The sequence below is a fragment of the Callorhinchus milii genome, unplaced genomic scaffold, assembly GCF_018977255.1.
Source record: "Callorhinchus milii isolate IMCB2004 unplaced genomic scaffold, IMCB_Cmil_1.0 Scaffold3, whole genome shotgun sequence".
Classification (NCBI taxonomy): domain Eukaryota; kingdom Metazoa; phylum Chordata; class Chondrichthyes; order Chimaeriformes; family Callorhinchidae; genus Callorhinchus; species Callorhinchus milii.
This window is the reverse complement of record NW_024704744.1, coordinates 33,137,762-33,157,765: the sequence shown is the minus strand read 5'-3', so window position 1 is coordinate 33,157,765 and position 20,004 is coordinate 33,137,762. Positions and strand designations below refer to the sequence as shown.

The following is a 20,004-nucleotide window of genomic DNA, read 5'->3' as shown; positions in this document are numbered from 1 at the left end:
TCTATTTTGATTCGTAGTGCTAAAAGCCTTTTTTTAACCCAAACCAAACAAAAAAAAATATATATTTTTTAAAAAAAAATACAAAAAAGCCTTAAAAAATTAATCTGAAATAAAAAAAGGAAAGCAAATCCCCCCGGTGCAAATAGGAATCCCGGGGTAATCGCTTGGATTGCAAACCTAATAGGAAACAACACCCCATCATATTCCTGGTATAATAATAACAACATTATTATTATTATTATTACTGTGTGTGCATTCTTGCAGTGTGTGAGTGTGTGTGTGAGTGTGTGTGTGGGGGGGGGTGGAGATTAGAAGGAAGAGGGAGGACACGGTGCAATAGTCTTGGATTGATCTCCCAATGCCCCACTCTTCATTAAGATGCCCCCCCGCCCCCCCGCCCCCCCAGTGCAGGTCCCCGGGGCCGGGGCTGGAGAAGGTGCCCGGGGGGGGGGGGGGTCACGTGCTCCTCTGCTTGTGACGCGGTGCCCGTGTCTCTCTCTATCTCTCTCTGGGATGGAGGCTGTGCTCGGGGCCGTGGCTCTGCTCTCCGCTCTCGCACTGACCGCCGCCTCCGCCGTCCCGCTGGAGCCCAGGGACCCCCTCGGCGGGGCTGCAGGTGAGTGGCAAAGCGGCGGTGACCGTGTGAGAGCCACTGCGGGGGCTGCTCCCGGCCAACCGGCCAGCAACTCGCTGGCCTTCACCGCACAAGGTCTGTGACTGACTGACTCAGCACAGCATAGCCCAGCATAGCCCAGCACAGCATAGCCCAGCACAGCATAGCCCAGCACAGCATAGCCCAGCACAGCATAGCCCAGCACAGCATAGCCCAGCACAGCATAGCATAGCACAGCATAGCCCAGCACAGCATAGCATAGCACAGCATAGCCCAGCACAGCATAGCCCAGCACAGCATAGCCCAGCACAGCATAGCCCAGCACAGCATAGCATAGCACAGCATAGCCCAGCACAGCATAGCATAGCACAGCATAGCATAGCACAGCATAGCCCAGCACAGCATAGCCCAGCACAGCATAGCCCAGCACAGCATAGCCCAGCACAGCATAGCCCAGCACAGCATAGCCCAGCACAGCATAGCCCAGCACAGCACAGCATAGCCCAGCACAGCATAGCCCAGCACAGCATAGCCCAGCACAGCACAGCATAGCACAGCACAGCATAGCACAGCACAGCATAGCACAGCATAGCACAGCATAGCACAGCATAGCACAGCACAGCATAGCCCAGCACAGCATAGCCCAGCACAGCATAGCCCAGCACAGCATAGCCCAGCACAGCACAGCATAGCACAGCACAGCATAGCACAGCATAGCACAGCACAGCATAGCATAGCCTAGCACAGCACAGCACAGCATAGCCCAGCATAGCACAGCACAGCATAGCCTAGCACAGCATAGCCCAGCACAGCACAGCATAGCACAGCATAGCACAGCACAGCATAGCCCAGCACAGCCCAGCAAGTCACTGCTAACTGACCCCAGCACAGCACAGCATAGCCCAGCAAGTCACTGCTAACTGACCCCAGCACAGCATAGCCCAGTACAGCACAGCGTAGCCCAGCACAGCATAGCCCAGCAAGTCACTGCTAACTGACCCCAGCACAGCATAGCCCAGTACAGCACAGCGTAGCCCAGCACAGCATAGCCCAGCAAGTCACTGCTAACTGACCCCAGCACAGTACAGCATAGCCCAGTACAGCAAGTCACTGCTAACTGACCCCAGCATAGCACAGCAAGCCACTGCTGACTGACTGACCCCAGCACAGCAAGTCACTGCTAACTGACTGACCCCAGCACAGCAAGTCACTGCTGACTGACTGACCCCAGCACAGCAAGTCACTGCTAACTGACTGACCCCAGCACAGCAAGCCATTGCTGACTGACTGAGCCCAGCACAGCATAGCAAGCCATTGCTGACTGACTGAGCCCAGCACAGCACAGCAAGCCATTGCTGACTGACTGAGCCCAGCACAGCATAGCAAGCCATTGCTGACTGACTGACCCCAGCACAGCCATTGCCGACTGACTGACCCCAGCACAGGTTATGAGAAGCCCTGAGACCCTCCTTACACTTGCAACTGTGTCGTTGGGTACAAAGTCTCCCGGCGGAGGCTTTATGCATTGTATCAAAGTTCAGCAGGTTAGCCACTGGGTGGGTGTTGTCTGGTGTCTCAGAAAGCACAGTATACGGTCTCTAATCATATGCAATGTTATTGACACGGTTGGTTTCTGATCAGGACGCAGAAGTGGTGAGTGACATTCACAGAACAACTTGTCAGAACTAAGACACTGTTACATTGTTGATGTGCAAAAGTTCAACAGTTATCCCGATCGTCTCAAACGTCAACATGTATTGTAAAATGCAAACTCAGTAACTTGTGTACTCTCTCGGAAGTAACAAAAATATCTCCTTCCCTACACTGTAGTTTGGGCGTGAATGCAGCTACACGCACTGTTTTTAAAGGAACACTTCTCGTTACGTGACATTTCAATGCACCATTTTTATCATTGCATTTACAACTCAGGGATTTTGGTGAAACAAGATTTATGTTAATGACTAAATCATTATGTTTCACTTGATGGCCCAACGAGTACTGTGCAGGACTCTGGTAGAAGGGGGTGGGGGGGAGGTTTGATTCCTTGGCTGTGTTCTTAAGGGTTGGTATGGTTGGCCAGAGTGCCCTGGATTAGGGACATGCTCCCTCAGGTGCCCACGACTGATAGCTCTCCAGTGATGGATTGCTGAAAATAGTGCAAGTGAATGTGGGATGAGAACAGGATAAATAACCTGCTGACACTTACTGTCTGGGTGACACACATTTCTAGTATATTAATTTCTGACTAAAATGTGTGTTCACCCCAAAATACACAAGTCGCTCCATTTTACAGTATATTCTGTGAAGGGCTTTGACACGTCTCAATGATGTGATAAGGGGCTACATCAAATGCAAGGATTATTATCAATTCAACTCGTCTCAATATGTAAATTCTATTAGATGTTCTTTAATGAGCTTTTTTTATTGGTGTTCTGTTCTAAGTCCCCACCGAATCAGGAATCTGTCCATTTCCCATTAACTATATAGACAACAGAATGGAGTGAATGAATTAAATTTTTTATGCTTATATTTTGTAACCAATTATCTCAAATGCAAGGATTATTATTATAAAATGGGAATCATCCATTCAAAACTAGTTTCTTCCCCAGTGATTAAACACCAGTGATTATGTTGTTTATAAATAGTATCATGGAATCTTTAACGTCCATTTTAGGCAAATGTCTCATCCTTGGCTCAGACCAACCTACACCTAATAATCTCTGGACTAAAGTAAGCATTGTGCCTTCCTCTCGTGAGAGAGTGCACATTCCACACACAGAAATTTTAATATGTGAGCATACATATGGACTCAGGCTCAACTTATTTGCTGCTAGGAGGGAAGTATGCAGGCACAAGAGAGAAAGATGGCTGTAGTGTGAGGGGAGAGAGAAAAGTTATGTGGGGACAGAGCATAACTGGCACTGCATTGGATGAAATCAAGGCTGGCACTGTGTGTGTGGTGGGGTAAGCAAGACTGGCACTATCTGAGAAGAGAGCAAGAGTGGCACTAAAGGGGAAAGAGAGCAAGTGTGTGGCACTGTGTGTGGAGAGAGAAAAGTGCTGGCATTTGGTGGGATGAGAGGAAGACTGGCACTTTAGAGAAAGAGAATGGGATTATGTGGAGGAGAATAGAATGGAAACATAATGTTTCTTGTGTGTAAGGGGTGAACAGCCTTGTTTTTTAGGATTTTCTATTTTTGCATCTGAACTTAAGTATAATTTGGTTTATTGACTTTTTTGTGGTAGTATATTATACTGTAAAACCTATCTTGTACATCCATAAGTCCATATTTTTATTCATATTTCGTGTTGTCCCTAGAAGAGGTAGAGTGTTTAAATGAGTAGCACGAATCGAAGTTCACAGTACAAATTTACATTTATATAGTGCTTTTCACGACAGAGTTAAAAACGGTTTGCTTTACAGTTAAAGGAACGTAGAGCATTTCTACTGGAGGAAATCATATCACTTCATCTCTGGCCTGCAGTTCAAATCCAGGCCAGAATAAGGTGACGAAAGTCCTTGGTGGGTGTAACTGTTCGTAAATGTTCTGAAATGATTTTGGTGAATCAGCACATTTTGATATTACTTTGTAACATCAACTTCTGCTTTGTCTCAATGTTCTACGTGCCTTTAGCTGTAAGGCAAACCACATTAAATCTCTGTCACTGCTACACATTTGTTTAATGTTGAATAATTTGACTGGTTTCAATTGCACTGCATATAACATTAGACTACTCCACAAGCACTAAACCTTTCAATACATTTTTTTTCAAAAGGGTGGAGAGAAAAGGAAAAATAAATTTAACTAAATTATAAAATTAAAGCAGTCAGGAGCCAGGTTGGTGAATGGGCCTGGCAGTGACTCAAAGTGCATTGGGCCAGACAGAATGTGAGCTGAATGTAAGCTGTGCGATTGTAAAGTTCATGTAAAAATACTCAGCTACACTATGAAAATATATTGTGGACAACAATAACTTGCATTTAAATAGTGCCATTCACACAAGAGAGCATCCCAGAGCACATGAAAGACAGGTGGCAGGGGGGAGCTGCAGGGGTAGAAGGAGGGGGCTCCATAGGTTACGGACACAGAATCTGTCAGCTCAGCCATGCTGGTGGCACAAAAAGTGTGGGAGATGCACAGCAAGGCCAAGTTAGCCAAGCGGAGAGGAAGAGACCTGGGTTTGATTCCCGGCAGGGTGAAATCTTGGGCAAGTTTGCTTACTCCACATGCCTGATAATAATCCCTCAAGAAAAACCCAATAATAAATTGGTCACTTCAATCCACGACTGTTTGTGGGACACTGCTGTGTGCAATTGGCTGCCGCATTTCGCCCACTAATATACAATCAATTCACTTTACAGTCTATTCTATGAAGTGCTTTGAGATGTCTAGAAGACGTGAAAAGCACTATATCAAATGCAAGGATTATTATTAAGAGCAGAGGAGTGGGGGGCAAGGAGACAATTCATGTGCAAGGTTTTTTTTGTTTTATTTGTTTTTAACGTCTTAACATAAAATGCAATATTGGTGTAAATTAATTGATGTAACTCACTAAAATTTGAAAACTTAACAGTGAATAAGTAGAATAGTTAAAGCTTCTCTACAGACAACAACAGCGCATTATATTTTAAGCCTTTGAATCTTCACAACTGTTTTTCTGGAAGTATATATACAGTAGTGCTGCCTTCACCAAAACTTCTCCTCTCCTAGTCAGAAAATGGGTTAAAGAACAATTACACCTTAAAATAACTCTCCCAATCAAGGATAATTGACCTTTATTTTGCCCACAAAACATATTCTGTGAAGCACTTTGAGACGTCTAGAAGACATGATAATGCGCTATATCAAGTGCAAGGATTATTATTATAAAGACCTTCAGAACATATCTATTAATGCCCAATAATTTGTAAATCCTTGAAGGCAACAAGCATATTTGCAGAAATATTTGTATTCAGTCTAATAAAGCTGAAAAAAGGCTAGTCATATTCTGGAGGTAGTTCAGGATCTACCTTTACAGGATAAGGGCTCAGGACTTTAAAACAGACCACAAAGCAGCTTTGTTTACACTTCTATAGCTTCTGATCAGTTATGTTGGAATCTGCAGCACAATAGAGCAGTTGTCACTTGAGACACTGATTTATCCTGTTGAATAGAAAGACAACAAGTCCAGGCTGATCAGGTATTGCAAAGGTTTCTGGTTACTACAATCATATGATGGCCTCAACAATATGATGGACTTTATTGGAATAGTCTGATTCTGGTTTAGGTGTTAGTCCAGCTCAGTTGATAGCATTCTCAGTCAGAACGTTGTGCATTAAGGCCCCAAGTCAGGCCATTGAACTCGCACAGTCCAGCTGATATTCTAATGTAGTGCTGGGAGTGTGCTGTATTCAGAGACATTACACCAATGTTTGGTTTACATGTTCAAGTGGACATTAAAGATCTTGTGGCACTATTTAAAAAAAATACAATCTCCCAGTTGCATTTAGTTATTCACTTCATGGCTGTACATTGCTTTGCTCAAATTGCCTGCCATGATTTACAAAATACGCAGTCACTACACTTTACAATAAATGTTTTGAGATGTCCTTACAGTGTGAAAGGCACTATAACAAATGCAAGAATTATCTATCTATTGTTATTACTACTATTATTAGTTGAAGAACCACCTGAAAGAATATATAAATAGAATTCCCAATCATGGCAGTAGCTTACTATACCTCATTCAGCGTATTATGCTTCACCAGTATACTTCATCCAATGTACAATTCGAAAGATTCCATTTGAATACTTCCATGATATAATGATATTAATTCATACAAAATGAGTTGGAGGCTGCTGTTTAACACATCTTGTCAAATTTGATTACTCATAGAAATTACAGTACATGAGGCAATTTGTCTTATTCAGCCTATTCAGGTGCTGAGTCCTCTTCAGGAGCAATAAAGCCTAGTCTGAATTCCTTGCTGTCTTCATTTTAAATTCTTTTATTTCTTGATTTCAAGATCCTCACCCTTATATTCAAGTCCCTCCACTCCTCTGCACCCCCCTACCTCTCTGACCTCTCTCCTCAAAACAGTACCTTCGTTCCTCTGGGTCTGGCCTCCTCCTCGTCCCCTGAGTCCTCCGCTCCACCCTGGGCGGCCGTGCCTTCAGCCACTATGTCCCGAGGCTCTGGAACTGCCTTCCTCACTCCCTTCGTTTAACTCCCTCCCTTCCCATTTTCAGGTCTCTGCTGAAGGCCTTTCTTTTCGACCGCACCTTTGGTCACTTTCCTCTCCCTCACCCTGGCTCGGCCCCGGGATCCATTACTGTAAAGCGCTTTGAGACGCCGTCCGGTATGGAAGGCACTATATAAATTCAAGTTGTTGTTGATACATATTTTTCTTTATGTTGCACTGTTGATATGTTTTCATGCAATCTTGATAAAGGTATTGTCAAGAATTGACTTGAGAGCAAAGATTGGTTCACAGGGCAGGAGAAGAAGTAAGCTAGGGATGTGTATTTGCAGATTAATTCAATAGTGATATGTGGCATAAACCATCAGTTACAAACAACTGGAAAGCCAAAAACAACACAAGTAGTTATAAATGACCACCAAGTTTTTTTTTCAAGTACATTCTTGTGTGGTAATTGTAATTTATTATCGTGCACTTTTGCTCTCCTGAAGCTCCTACGTCTTGCTGGAGTACAGTTTCAAGGGTGTTGGTGGTTTCCAGTATCTCACCTTCATGTGTGTGCATACTCAAATGAGTGAAGGCTAACCAACCTTGAGGATGGAAGTTCACCCATATTACTTTTCTGGGAGGTGGGATGCGGGGGTCACTGGATCAGGAATCAGAAATTGGCTGTTTTTGCTTCAGATCACGAGTATTAAGTTTAATGGTAGTGCCTTTAGTGCTGTTTGGCTAAGATCTACTGGTTGAAAACAAAACAGGAGTCAAATCTGTAACCTTCAGATCTCTACACTCAACAGTATGTTTAGCCATCTGTTTCAAAACTAGAATTACAAATCACAAGTTTTGTGTAAACTTTTCATTGTGAAGTACTAATTAATTTACCTTTTTNCTTTCTACCAGGTTATTTCTGGCATATTACTGATTTGCATTTGGATCCTACCTACCACTTGTCAGATGATCCCACAAAGGTTTGCAATTCATCAAGAGGTTTTCCAGCAAAACATGCTGGACCTTATGGTGCCTATAGGTGTGATTCACCATACCGTCTTATACAGTCTGCTTTTCAGTACATGAAAGATGTATTTAAAGCTGGACACCAACCTTCCTTTATGATATGGACAGGGTACGTGTTGATAATAGATAGAAATGAACTGATTTACTTTTGGTAATGAACACAAGGGTGGAAAAACTTGAGAGTAAAGACTGGTTCACAGGACAGGAGGAGAAGTAAGCTAGGGATATGCATTCCCTAATAATCTAAAATCAGGTTAGATTCAAGGGCAATAAATCTTATATCTTGTTCATTCATTCAGACACCTCATTAACTCTTTAGTTTGCTAAAATAATCGTTTCCCACCTCACTAGAGTTGAAAATATTGTTCTCCCTCTTATTTCTTTGACTAGTTTTTCCTTCTACCTGGATACGTTTCCATGAATGCAAGTCACCGTCCAGTATATTGGCCACATTTTCATTCGTGAGCTTTACAGTAAATTTCAGCAGACTTTTTAACTGCAGAGGATGTCTTGTCCATTTCACAGTCAAATCAGTTGATCAATCAATGCTCAGTCACTGGATAGAAATCAGAATTAGGAAGCCAGGCTGATTTTGTTTTTCTCCCCCCACTCCATTCCAACCTAAAGATTTTGAGGTGAATTGTAACGCTCCCTAGTTTCACCCTGGTTAAGATCACCTAGTTCACCACAGACTGCCAATGGAATTTGGGACTCATGCAGTTAATCATTGAATAAATTCATTAAGTCATTGAGAAAATTGTAAATTCCTTCTTTTTTTAAAAAAAAGCAAATGCCGACTGAGGGATAAATAGTGTGAGAAACGCATCCAAGCAAAGACGAGAGAGAAAAGAATAGAGATGTATGGGGAGAGGCTAGGGCTGTGGTATTTGGGATAGTGGGGCCTGATGTGGAGTAAATTAGCTGGATGAGTTATTTGGGCCAAATGCCCTGTTTTCTTACTGCAGATTCTATGTAAAATGGGCTTTATCAAATTAAATTTCCAATGTTTATGCAGTATGAATTATTTATATATATATATCATATATATTTGATACATAAACAAAATTAATAGATCTATATGAGGCAGCTCCTTCAGAATAAAAATGAATAGAAAAAGAACAGTTCAAAATTCTGTATTGTGTTTATAAAAATCCTAAGTGAAATGCTAAGAAAACTATTTTCTTAGCATTTCAGAGCATCTAATATCTCGCAAATTGAATTCAACAACTTTTTCTGTAGTTAAAGTAACATACGGAAAACCATCTTCAAAATTAAGACCACTGTTTTCAACAACCACTGAGGGGACTGGGCCAAAGTGGCCTTTATATAAGGGTGGCCCCTGAGTTAGGTTTCGTTGGTGTGCAAACTGAGCTGTTCCAGGATATTTGTTAATAGGGAATATGAATGGAACATGACTGCTTGAACAGATTTGACTGCATTTAAGAATTTGCCAAATTCTAGATGCCCTGAAATGCTAAGAAAATAAGAGTCAATCTGGACTGAAGGAAACCTCCCATTCAAATCAGTGGTTATTAAAAGCTCAATTAAAGAAGGGGCTCATTTTAATGCTTCCCTCATTATTTGTGTTTTGAAACAATGAAGAAAATATTTTGAAAAGGTACAGTTTATGTTCGTTATGTACGGTTTAATTGTCAAAATATTGATTACTCTGAATCAGGATCAGTGTCACTATTCGGCCTTTGTTTTTTCCCCCCAGAGACAGTCCTCCTCATGTAGCAGTTGCAAAGCTCTCTGCAAAGATCGTGATAAACATCATGCACAATATGACTGAAACTGTCAAGGAGAACTTCAAAGATCTACAGGTTTTCCCGGCAATGGGTAACCATGACTACTGGCCACAAGTAATGGTTTCTGTTTCATTTTATGTGTTCAAGTTAATGACTTACAATGGGATACTCTGCAAGCCATAGCAATACATATTGGCAATTTGTGCTTAATCTTTTCTGATTTCCAATGTTAAAAAACCAGGGATATCAGAAATAAAAAGTTCAGTGTCTTATAATGTTACTTTTAGAATTTGTATTTTAAATATGAGAACATTTTATCAAAGCGCCATCATTTTCATGGCAAATGATAAGTGATCTGTCACCACGTTGGGTGTGATATCTTAACTTGGATGGATGGCATGATGAGGCAGAATACATCTCTGACAACTTGGAGTCCTGTAGCTTAGTGGTTAGAGCACTTGCCTCGCAAACAAGAGGACCTGGGTTTGATTCCTGGGCAGGGCAAAACCCTAGGCAAGTTTCCTTACTCCATACACTCTGTTTACCTAGCAGTAAGTAGGAACTCGGTTGTTAGTCGATTGGCCGATTGCTTTTTGGGGATAATTCCTTTTTTAAAAAAAAACTGATCACTCAATCCACTGTTGTGCGCAATTGGCTGCCGCATTTCACCCACAAAATACACAAGTCACTTTACAGTATATTCTGTGAAGCGTTTTGAGATTTCTCAACAAAATGATAAGGAGCTATATCAACTGCAAGGAGTCCTATAGCTCAGTGATTAGAGCACTCACCTCGCAAGCGAGAGACCTGGGTTTGATTCCCGCCAGGACGAAAACTTGGGCAAGTTTCCTTACTCCACACGCTGATTATAATCCCTCAAAGAATAAATAAATAAAAATAACAATTTGGTCACTCAATCAACGACTGAGCTTCTCTTTGACCGTGCCTTCAGCTCCCCTCTCGACTCTCTTCCCCCTCCTCGCTCCCTCCCTTCCCTCCCCTCACCCTGACCATTTCCCCCCTCCTTGCTCCCTCCCTTCCCTCACCCTGACCATTTCCCCCCTGCTCGGGTCATGACCCAACTGTGCAGCGCCTTGGGACGTCCTCCTGACGTGAAAGGCGCTTTATAAATGGAATCTTGTTGTTGTTGTTGTTTGTGGGATACTGCTGTGCGCAATTGGCTGCCGTGATTCGCCTACAAATATACACTCAATTCACTTTACAGTATATTCTGTGAAGCACTTTGAGACATCCAGAAGATGGGTAAAGCGCTATCAAATGCAATGATTATTACTTTTATTATTATATAAAGTAACTTCTTCACTGGTTGGTAAAATAGAGAAATGATACAATAGGTTCTCATTCATGAAATTAAGGAGGAGGGGCTTGTGTCTTCAAATTACATCAATGAAGGATAATTGCAAATATTATTCTCTCCATATCTACAAATAGAATATTCCTTTGGTTCATTCAGAGGATTTAATTGACTCAACAGCCAGAGTATTCAGCCTGGCTCAGTTGGTAGCACTCCCACCTCTGAGTCAGAAGATTGCCCCACATTGGGCCCAGTACTGAGATGGAGTGTCAGCCTAAGCCATGACCTTCCATTCTCGGACTGATGTCCTATCTTCCTGGTCAGGTGGATGGTAAGGACCCCATTGCATTATTTAAAAAGGGAAGGAATTTCTCCCAGGTTCCAGGCCTGCAATCCCCTAAATAAAAAAAATACCTTTACTATTGCTACGTATTATAGAAAACTTGAAGCATTTGAGACGTTTTGACACAAGGTGCTATATTGAATGCAAGGATTACTTTAGTTTTGTATTGAAAATCATTTGTGGAGAGTTGTACATGTAGATTCCAATTTTCTGCCAAAATATACGTATGATATATAAATTTTACTCCAGTTGTTGCTGCTCATTCATCTGTACAGATTTAATGTAACATTCAATCTGCCAGTATTAAAAAAAAGTCATCTTGTACTTTAGTGGAAGATGAACTCATTCATTAAAACACAAGTATAAATCTCTCAAATTGCACTCTCAGTAATTTTAATGAAAGGACTTCCTAATATTTTTTCAATTTTGAAATACTGTAGTTCTCAACTTCAACTTAGCCAGGCTCACATTATTTCCTGTGGCATATGGTTTGCATCTGACAACTTGACCAATAATTATTTTCATGCCTATTTGTATGTCCTTTCTTGACTTTGTATTGCAAATGTATTGCTTTTATTTTGATTTGCTCTCACAATACGCTATTTGTATATGCTACAAATATCGCATTGTTGAGAAATGGTTTATAATAAACCCAAAAAAGAAAAAAGTTAAAACCATGTGGACTTTTTTTTATTTTAACAGGACCAGCTTCCTGTTGTTGCAAGTGAGATTTACAATGCAGCAGCTGATATGTGGAAACATTGGTTAACAGAAGATGCCCTTAGCACTTTCCGGAAAGGTAAGATGTGAATGGAGTGGTTTATATTGTAGTACTGTTAGAAAAAAGAAATCCCATCAGCTTTCTGTCATCCCTCTTGGAGCAAACACCTCAACTTATGAAGTCTAGCATAGGCAGATGCCCTGCTTCAACAGAACTACCCCCAGTTTCACCCACAAAATAGACAGGCAAACCACTTGCATCCTGTGAAGCGCTTTGAGACATCTCAATGACGCGATAAGGTGCTATATCAAATGCGAGGGTTATTGTATTATTATCAAAACATTCTGCCATGTAAAGGATATGAAAATGTACTTTATGCTTAAACTACTCTACCACTTTCTTAAAATGTACAAACATGAAGACATAATGATGAAAAAGTCATGTCTGTGCACTCAGGCTGATTGTTCTTTGTGTTTACTTCTTACATCACCTCTGAGACACTATCCTGCGTGAGGGGCGCTATATAAGTGTAAATTCTTGTTGTATCTCAGTTGCACCAACGATATATAAAAAGCATCCATTCAAGTATCCCTTTACCATGTTATCTTTGATCATAACTTATAATAGTATTTTTGAATTAACTCCAATGCTTTTTCTGGATGATCGATGAATGCAAACATTTATCACTCTTTGAATAAAGATGCGCTTCCTGAAACAACAACCACAACAAGCATTTATACAGAGTCCTTCACACGGGCTTGCATCTTGGAAAGTTTAATTTCCAAATGTCCTTTTTCTCTTCTTTTCATTCATTTTCTTTGGTCCTAATTTTGTGCTTTACATGAAAGGAATAACCTGGGTTTACCCAATATTTCAAGAATAAATTATTATTAATTAAAATTAAATACCCATGTAGATGTTTGAACATTAAAAATCTTAAGCATTAAACATATCTTGATTTTTTAAACATAAATATGTAAATATAAATGTTAGTATAAATAAATGAATCTAAGAAATATAAATATACCTTAAACATCAGTCTAGTGTAAAATATAAGTAATTTCCCATCATTTCTGCGAGACTCGGGTCTGAAATGCTGTACTCTGTCCAGCGCCTTGGGAAGTCCTCCCGACGTGAAAGGCGCTATACAAATGTAATCTTGTTGTTGTTATGTGTTTTCAACTTTTCCTTTTCTAATCTTCTTTCATTTGGTGTAGTGTTGTAACAAAAATGGATACAAAGCTCCTATTATGGTTTTACTAGTGTTTTGTAAAGAATTGACATGCCATTTGTGAATAATTTTTACGACCAATGCAAACCCCAGCTTTGTAAGATTGACACAGTCTCTGTGATGACAAAGATTGTGTCAATACAAAAGTGAGTTCTACTGGCATGTGTTGCTGTCAGAGGTCCTACATCCCCACAGCACTTTGGATGATTAAATAATGGTAATGTTTCTGTAACAAAGTCAATCTAATCTTCCATTTAAATAAAATTACTCTGCAATTACTATGAATTAAGAAATGTTATCCTATACCAATCTTAGTCTCGAGTGCAGCACTTTCTAATTTACTACAATTTCTGAATGTTTTAAATACCACCTCTTTATTGTACTAGCTGTACCCGTTGCAGCTTTGCTTGCAACCAAAGGATCTGATATGGAATGTAGATTGACACACAGACAGACACACGGACATACATTTCATCTTTATCTATATTCATCTGGGAGGACTCCTGTGGGAGGAATCGGCGCTTTAAAAATGTAATTTTGTTGTTGTTACCGTGGCTTAGCTTTGTCTGTGTTCTTTATTTTGTTCCCGCCACTTGGCTACCTGCGTGCTCTGTGACACAGGATGCCACAGCACCACGGTCAGCAATTTTGTGTGATCACTTTTCTATTCTCCAGTCTTTGCCAATAATATGATCATTAATATTGTCCTCTTGTTTCAGTCAATCATCCAAAATGTTTTTGCACCTTTACAATAAGATTTTATTTTTCCTTGAAAATTGACCAAAAGCTTCGCATTTTTTCTCATCATGCATTTTTAAAGGATGAGATTGGACAGCCTGAAGGGCTTTCTTCATCTAAACTAATCTTGTGAATACTCCACATGCCCTTGTGTTTTCAAATATTTTTCTTGAACCTTTCTATCACTTGAGATGCACATTTCTGTTCCTTTTCTCCCTTTTAGGTGGTTTCTATACCCAGGTCTTTAACTGCAAAATTACTAAACAGACTCTGCGGATAATTAGCTTAAACACAAACTTGTACTACAGTCCCAATAAAATTACCAAGAAAATGCAAGACCCTGCAGGGCAATACGAGTGGCTTGAAGATACACTGAAGAAAGCTCAGGCAAACAAAGACAAGGTACAAATCTTCATTAGAATTGTGGAATTTAAAATACCCAAAGTATATTTTATGTTAAGAAGGCAAAAAGAACATGTCTAAGAGTTTCATTCATGTTTGACAGTGCACATTATTTGTTTTAAAAGTTTAACACATGATTCACTGGTAACTAATTCTGTGGTTGCATATTAAGTATTGTACCCGTTGCCTTCATTCCTCCGGGTCTGGCCTCCTCCTCGTCCCCCGAGTACTCCGCTCCACCCTCGGCAGCCGTGCCTTCAGCCACTATGCCCCGAGGCTCTGGAACTGCCTTTGTCTCGCTCCCTCCCTTCCGATTTTCAGGTCTCTGCTGAAGACCTTTCTTTTCAACCGCGACTTTGGTTACCTTCCTCCCCCTGGCTCGGTCCCGGGATCCGTTACTGTAAAGCTCTCTGAGACCCCATCCGGCGTGGAGGGTGCTATATAAATCCAAGTTGTTGTTGTGTGAGTGAAATAGATTTTTTCATTCATTTATTATGGGTTTAAATGGGACAATTAGAGGGACAAATACTGCTGATTATTGGCATGGAATGAAAACTATGAGCTAGTGGAAATAATGCCATATAATATTTCATCAATACAACTAAACATTGTGACGTTGAAGAAACACATCATTTTATCCCCCACTGTGTTATGTTAAATGTGAGCTGGTTTGTTTTACCACTGGGAAGTAATCATTGGTTTATTGTTCTTTCTCCTAGGTTTACCTCATAGCCCATGTTCCTCCAGGGTACTTGCCAGACTCGCTCAGAACTACTTCGATAAGAGTGAAAGACAATGAAAAGTTGGTGACAATACTGCGTAAATACAGTGGTGTAATTGTTGGCCAGTTCTTTGGTCACACTCACCGGGATAGCATGATGGTGCTTCTGGATGAGCAAGGTAATACGCCTTCCTTTTTAGTGGCACTACTTCTTTACTTAAGAAGTTTTGTTTAATTTACATTTGTATGTATGCTCAGTTCTCCTGAGCAGAATTTATATTAGTTATAATTGTGGAATCTATTTGGTAATTCAGCCAAACCTATCTTCTAACTTGCTTCCTGATCACCTGGGTTGATTGACGGAGAGTACAAGTAGTAATATCTGAGATATTAGCTACAGGAGCATACAGCTACTCACTCACACATATGGAAAATAATGTACCTGGTGGATAGTTTTCAAAGGTTACAATACTGTCATTGAGCCGAAGGTCCTCGGTTTGATCCCAGATCTGTACTGAGACAGCAGCAGACACGTAAGAAAGCTTGAATCAGGAAAGGCCAAGTCAAGCCTACTTCACCATACTCCATGCAAATGTTACTATTATCATGAATTCCAACCACTATTCTATCTCTAAGAAGCTCTGCATAGAGACTTCCTGAATCCCTACATCAATTCAACAAATCCCTGTAATATGTTTCCATGCCCACTTCTCCACTCCATCTCCAGGTTAACTTCCTTTCATAGGCAACATTTCCCCCTCCCCTTTCTAAACACCACTTCCCACCCAGCTCAAATACTAGCTTTATTCAGTTGTATTGAGAGTGCCCAAATAGTTCTTTCTTCTCTTCACCCTCCATCACCCCTTCATCTTTATGAATTCAGGTTGTTTGCAGTCATTTCCTGGTTTGCGTGTAAACTTACATATTAGAACTGCTCATTTAAAACAACAGTTTTTGTTTGATAATAGGTGAAGTTTGTGAGAGAACTTTTTTTGTATAAGAAAAGGTCGAGATATTGATTCCTAAAAATGTTTGTAGATATGCTTCAAAATAGTTTTTTAATATAAAAATAAAATATAGGATGTGCCATCAAAGCATTTAACATAATTCTGTTGGGATTATTTCCTAATGCAATACATATTACATACATTTCCCATCTTCTGATTTTGGAAATTTGGCCTGTTATACTGGAGGACTTAAACACAGTGTTTGCTATGGTCAAGAAAGTCTTCTGTCAAAGTTCAATGTGCCGGCATCAGTTCTTGGGATGGAATTAAACCACAGATGCCAGTCTTTGCTGTTCATATGCATTGGTGCTCCTGGGTGAAGGATGTTGAATATGAGTACTTGTCTGTCTTGGCAGAATTTCTTCAAGGAATTGCATCACAATTGCCTTTGTGGAAAAAAATGAAAAAGCTATTGAAGAATAACACTGCAGAGTTGCAAGCTCAAGCAACCTTTGTCACAGAGCACTCATCTGAGCTCATAAAATTCATTAAAAAATGTCAGGCAATAGCTGTGCCTCACGGCCACAATCTGTATGTACGGGTGCAAAATTTACATTTGTTTATTGATTTCTGTGCTATTGCTGGAGCACAGGAGTACAAATCAAAGATGGGAAAAGTTGGCAGCCTGTTCTGAGAGTGAGAGAGGTGTGTGTCAACCTTTCCCAGAGAATTATGCAAGACAGCTGTGAAAAGGTGATTTTGACTGATAGTCAAAATTGGACTGATTTTGAAAAAGCATCTATCAATTGCTGCCTATAAAGCAGTTTGTAATTTTGATCCTCACCAGCTAGCAACAATAGACGCAGAAAAAGACTTATATAATAATGTGATTCCTGCCCTTTTAATTATTTCAAACTTCGAATGGCATGCTTCTAACGCAACTGGAGAAAATATTCCCGTTAACCACAAAATAGCAGCATGATAGGGAGCTTAGCCTGAGCCACAGCTAAATGTTGACAAGACGGAAGCCATACTCTTTAGCTCTCGTCAACGTCTTGAATCGCATGGTTCTCACCTCCTTCACCTATCTGACCTCACCCTAAAATTCTCCGAACCCATACGCAACCTAGGCGTCAGGTTCGACCCCCAATTATCCTTCCTCCCCCACATCCGGTCCCTCACCAGGACCACTTTCTTCCACCTCCGACGCATCGCCCGTCTCTGCCAATACCTCACCCCAAAAGCCCCCGAAACCCTGGTCTCTGCCTTTGTCAACTCGGCTGGATTATTCAAATGCCCTCCTCCCCACCACTACCATTCATAAGATCCAGGTCATCCAGAACTCTGTCGCCCGCATTCTCACCCGCACCAAACTCCACTCCCCGATCACCCCAGTCCTTGCCAGACTGCACTGGCTGCCTCTCCTAGAGAGGATCGACTTCAAGATCCTCACCCTTGTCTTCAAATCCCTCCACTTCTCTGCACCATCCTACCTCTCTGACCTCCTCTCTCCTCACAACAATGCCCTTTGCCTTCGCTCCACCGGGTCTGGCCTCCTCCTTGTCCCCCGAATCCTCTGCTCCACCATCGGTGGCTGTGCCTTCAGCCACTGAGACCTGAGGCTCTGGAACTCCCTTCCTCACTCCCTTTGTCTCGCCCCCTCTCTTCCTATTTTCAGGTCTCAGCTGAAGACATTTCTTTTCAACCGCGCCGTCGCTCACCTTCTTCCCTCTCCCCTTGGCTCGGCTCCAGGGTCCGTTACTGTGAAGCTCTCTGATACACCGTCCGGCATGGAGGACGCTATTATAAATCCTTGTTGTTGTGAAACTTGCTAAAATTGCAAAAAAAAGGTATATTTGGCTACCAGTGAGCGCAGCTGACGTTGAAAGGTCATTTTCTGTTTATACAGACCTCCTCAAAGATAATAGACAAAGCCTAACAGTAGAAAATATACATATTCTTCTCATGTTAAAATTTAACCAGCACTAAACTTTTGGCTGAGAATTTTTTGTTTGTAGCTATGAAATTTTGATTTTGAAAAATTAAATTTTCTGCAAACTGTATTGAAACTGCACTTTTACATCTTTTGAAAGGTGTGTTCTGTTTAAAGAAAACATTAATAAATTGTTTTTTTCAATCTGATGTGTTATTTCTTCATGTTTAGTCTTTAAAAATGAGAAAAGAGAAAAAATGTAGGTTAGCAGCAAAATGCGTCTCAATAGTACCAACCAACCCCTGCAATTTCAGCAAAACTCTTCACAATTTCCGGCAAGATCTGTAAAGCGCTCTGCAATTCTTGACAAATATTTCCGAACTTTTCTATTGGCCCAGGTCATGGGACATCACAAGGCAATGTTAGACATATGAATCATTCATGAAATACTGACAGATATAACTAATTTTCTTCATTTTCTGTTTTGCATTGTGAACTTTTATGAAATGCAAATGGTGCTTGATTTTTTTCAGACGTTCCTGGTACAATAATGAATTGCTTATAATGGTGGTCACTTTGCAAATAAATAAAACAGTAAAACATTCTTTTTATTTTAAGACTCAAGTTAATATTTTGCATTGTTTTGTTATTTGCTCACCCTAGGAAATCCTGTCAATTCTTTATTTGTGGCACCAGCTGTAACTCCAATGAAGGGATTTCTGGACCTTGTAACAAACAACCCAGGCATTCGCTTATTTAAATATAGCACAAATGACTACAGCTTACTGGTGAGTTTCTGTTTAAATGCCAGCTGTGAACACTATTGGTTAAGAATGGTAATGGATGTGATTGTTCTATTTTTGCAGAATAAATAGAATTGACAAGTCATATAGCATATAATGGGCTAATGCATCAGGTAAAATTCCTAGATAAAGTATAGTTACTGTGCATTTTGTACTTTGCACCCTTCTACATCTTTCTTGCAGACTGTTCTCCAAGGGTCTGTTGTGGTTCTCCTGCCATTCACATTGTTCATAAATGACTTGGCTGATGGCAATTCTTATAATATTTATTGATGTCAACCTATTTGGACAGGTGTCATAATAAAAGGAAGATAAATAATTTAGAGTGCGATCTGAACCAATTGAGCACATTTTATCAGTGACTGAGGAACTGAAGATGATCAAACTTTATGTGCAGGTGAATGTTAACAAGAATGCTATATCAGTGATTTATGTATGATTTAGCATAGACATAAAATGCTATGAAAAGTATGAAAATTAGAAATGAATGTGGTGAACTAGATATGAGTGATACAAGACTCATTACTTTTTATTTCACAGGATTTCTGGCAGTATTACCTGAACCTTACAGAAGCTAATGAGGAGAAGAAACCTGACTGGAAGCTGGAATATTCCATGACCAAAGCCTATGGCATAAAAGACCTAAACCCACAGAGTTTGTATAACTTGACAAATCAGTTTCTAAAGCTGCACAATAAGGAGTTCCAGAAGTACTGTTACTATTACATAGTCAGTTATATCAACATAGTCTGTGTTGGCCATTGTAAAATGAAACAGATATGTGCTACAAGATATTTAGACCAAGCCTCATACTCAAAATGTATTCAAGAATGGTGAAGTAGTTCGACTAATCTGTTTGCATTGAACCTTGTCTGTGAATTAAGATTGATTTCTCATTTCTGTTTGTAATTTGTTAACATAAAAATGCTTTTAATTTTTCTTTGCCCCCTGATTTGAATTAATATTATTTTTATCCAGCTTTATCTTCTCTGTAGGCGAAATACTGCAGATGCTGGAAATCTGAAATAAAAACAGAAGTCGCTGGGACACTCACAATGTCAGGCAGCATCTATGGAGAGAGGAAAGTGAGTTAACGTTTCAGCTCGATGACCCTCACAACATTCCCCAGTTCTGACGAAAGGTCATCGACCTGAAATGTTAATCCACTTTCCTCTTTCCATAGATGCTGCCTGACCTGCTGAGTGTTCCCAGTGACTTCTGTTTTTATTATCTTCTCCGTATTCCTTTCTTTTCTCTCTCTCCCCTATTAATATCCTCATTAGGATATCCTCAT

General features: G+C 40.5%; 1 protein-coding gene across 2 annotated transcripts; it reads left to right on the top strand.

The window, feature by feature from the left end:
• Positions 1 to 486: 486 nt before the first annotated feature.
• On the top strand, positions 487 to 19,748 carry smpdl3a (sphingomyelin phosphodiesterase acid like 3A). Of its 2 annotated transcripts, XM_007899295.2 has the most exons (8): positions 487 to 616; positions 7,695 to 7,917; positions 9,526 to 9,670; positions 11,917 to 12,013; positions 14,128 to 14,306; positions 15,026 to 15,206; positions 18,571 to 18,695; positions 19,251 to 19,748. In XM_007899295.2, exons 1-8 carry the CDS (start codon positions 514 to 516, stop codon positions 19,545 to 19,547), a joined length of 1,350 nt encoding a protein of 449 aa, XP_007897486.1. In that variant the 5' UTR covers positions 487 to 513; the 3' UTR covers positions 19,548 to 19,748. The 2 variants fall into 2 exon arrangements, with proteins under 2 accessions (XP_007897486.1, XP_042189621.1); XM_042333687.1 differs by lacking the exon at positions 487 to 616 and having other exon boundaries at positions 7,698 to 7,762.
• Positions 19,749 to 20,004: the final 256 nt, after the last annotated feature.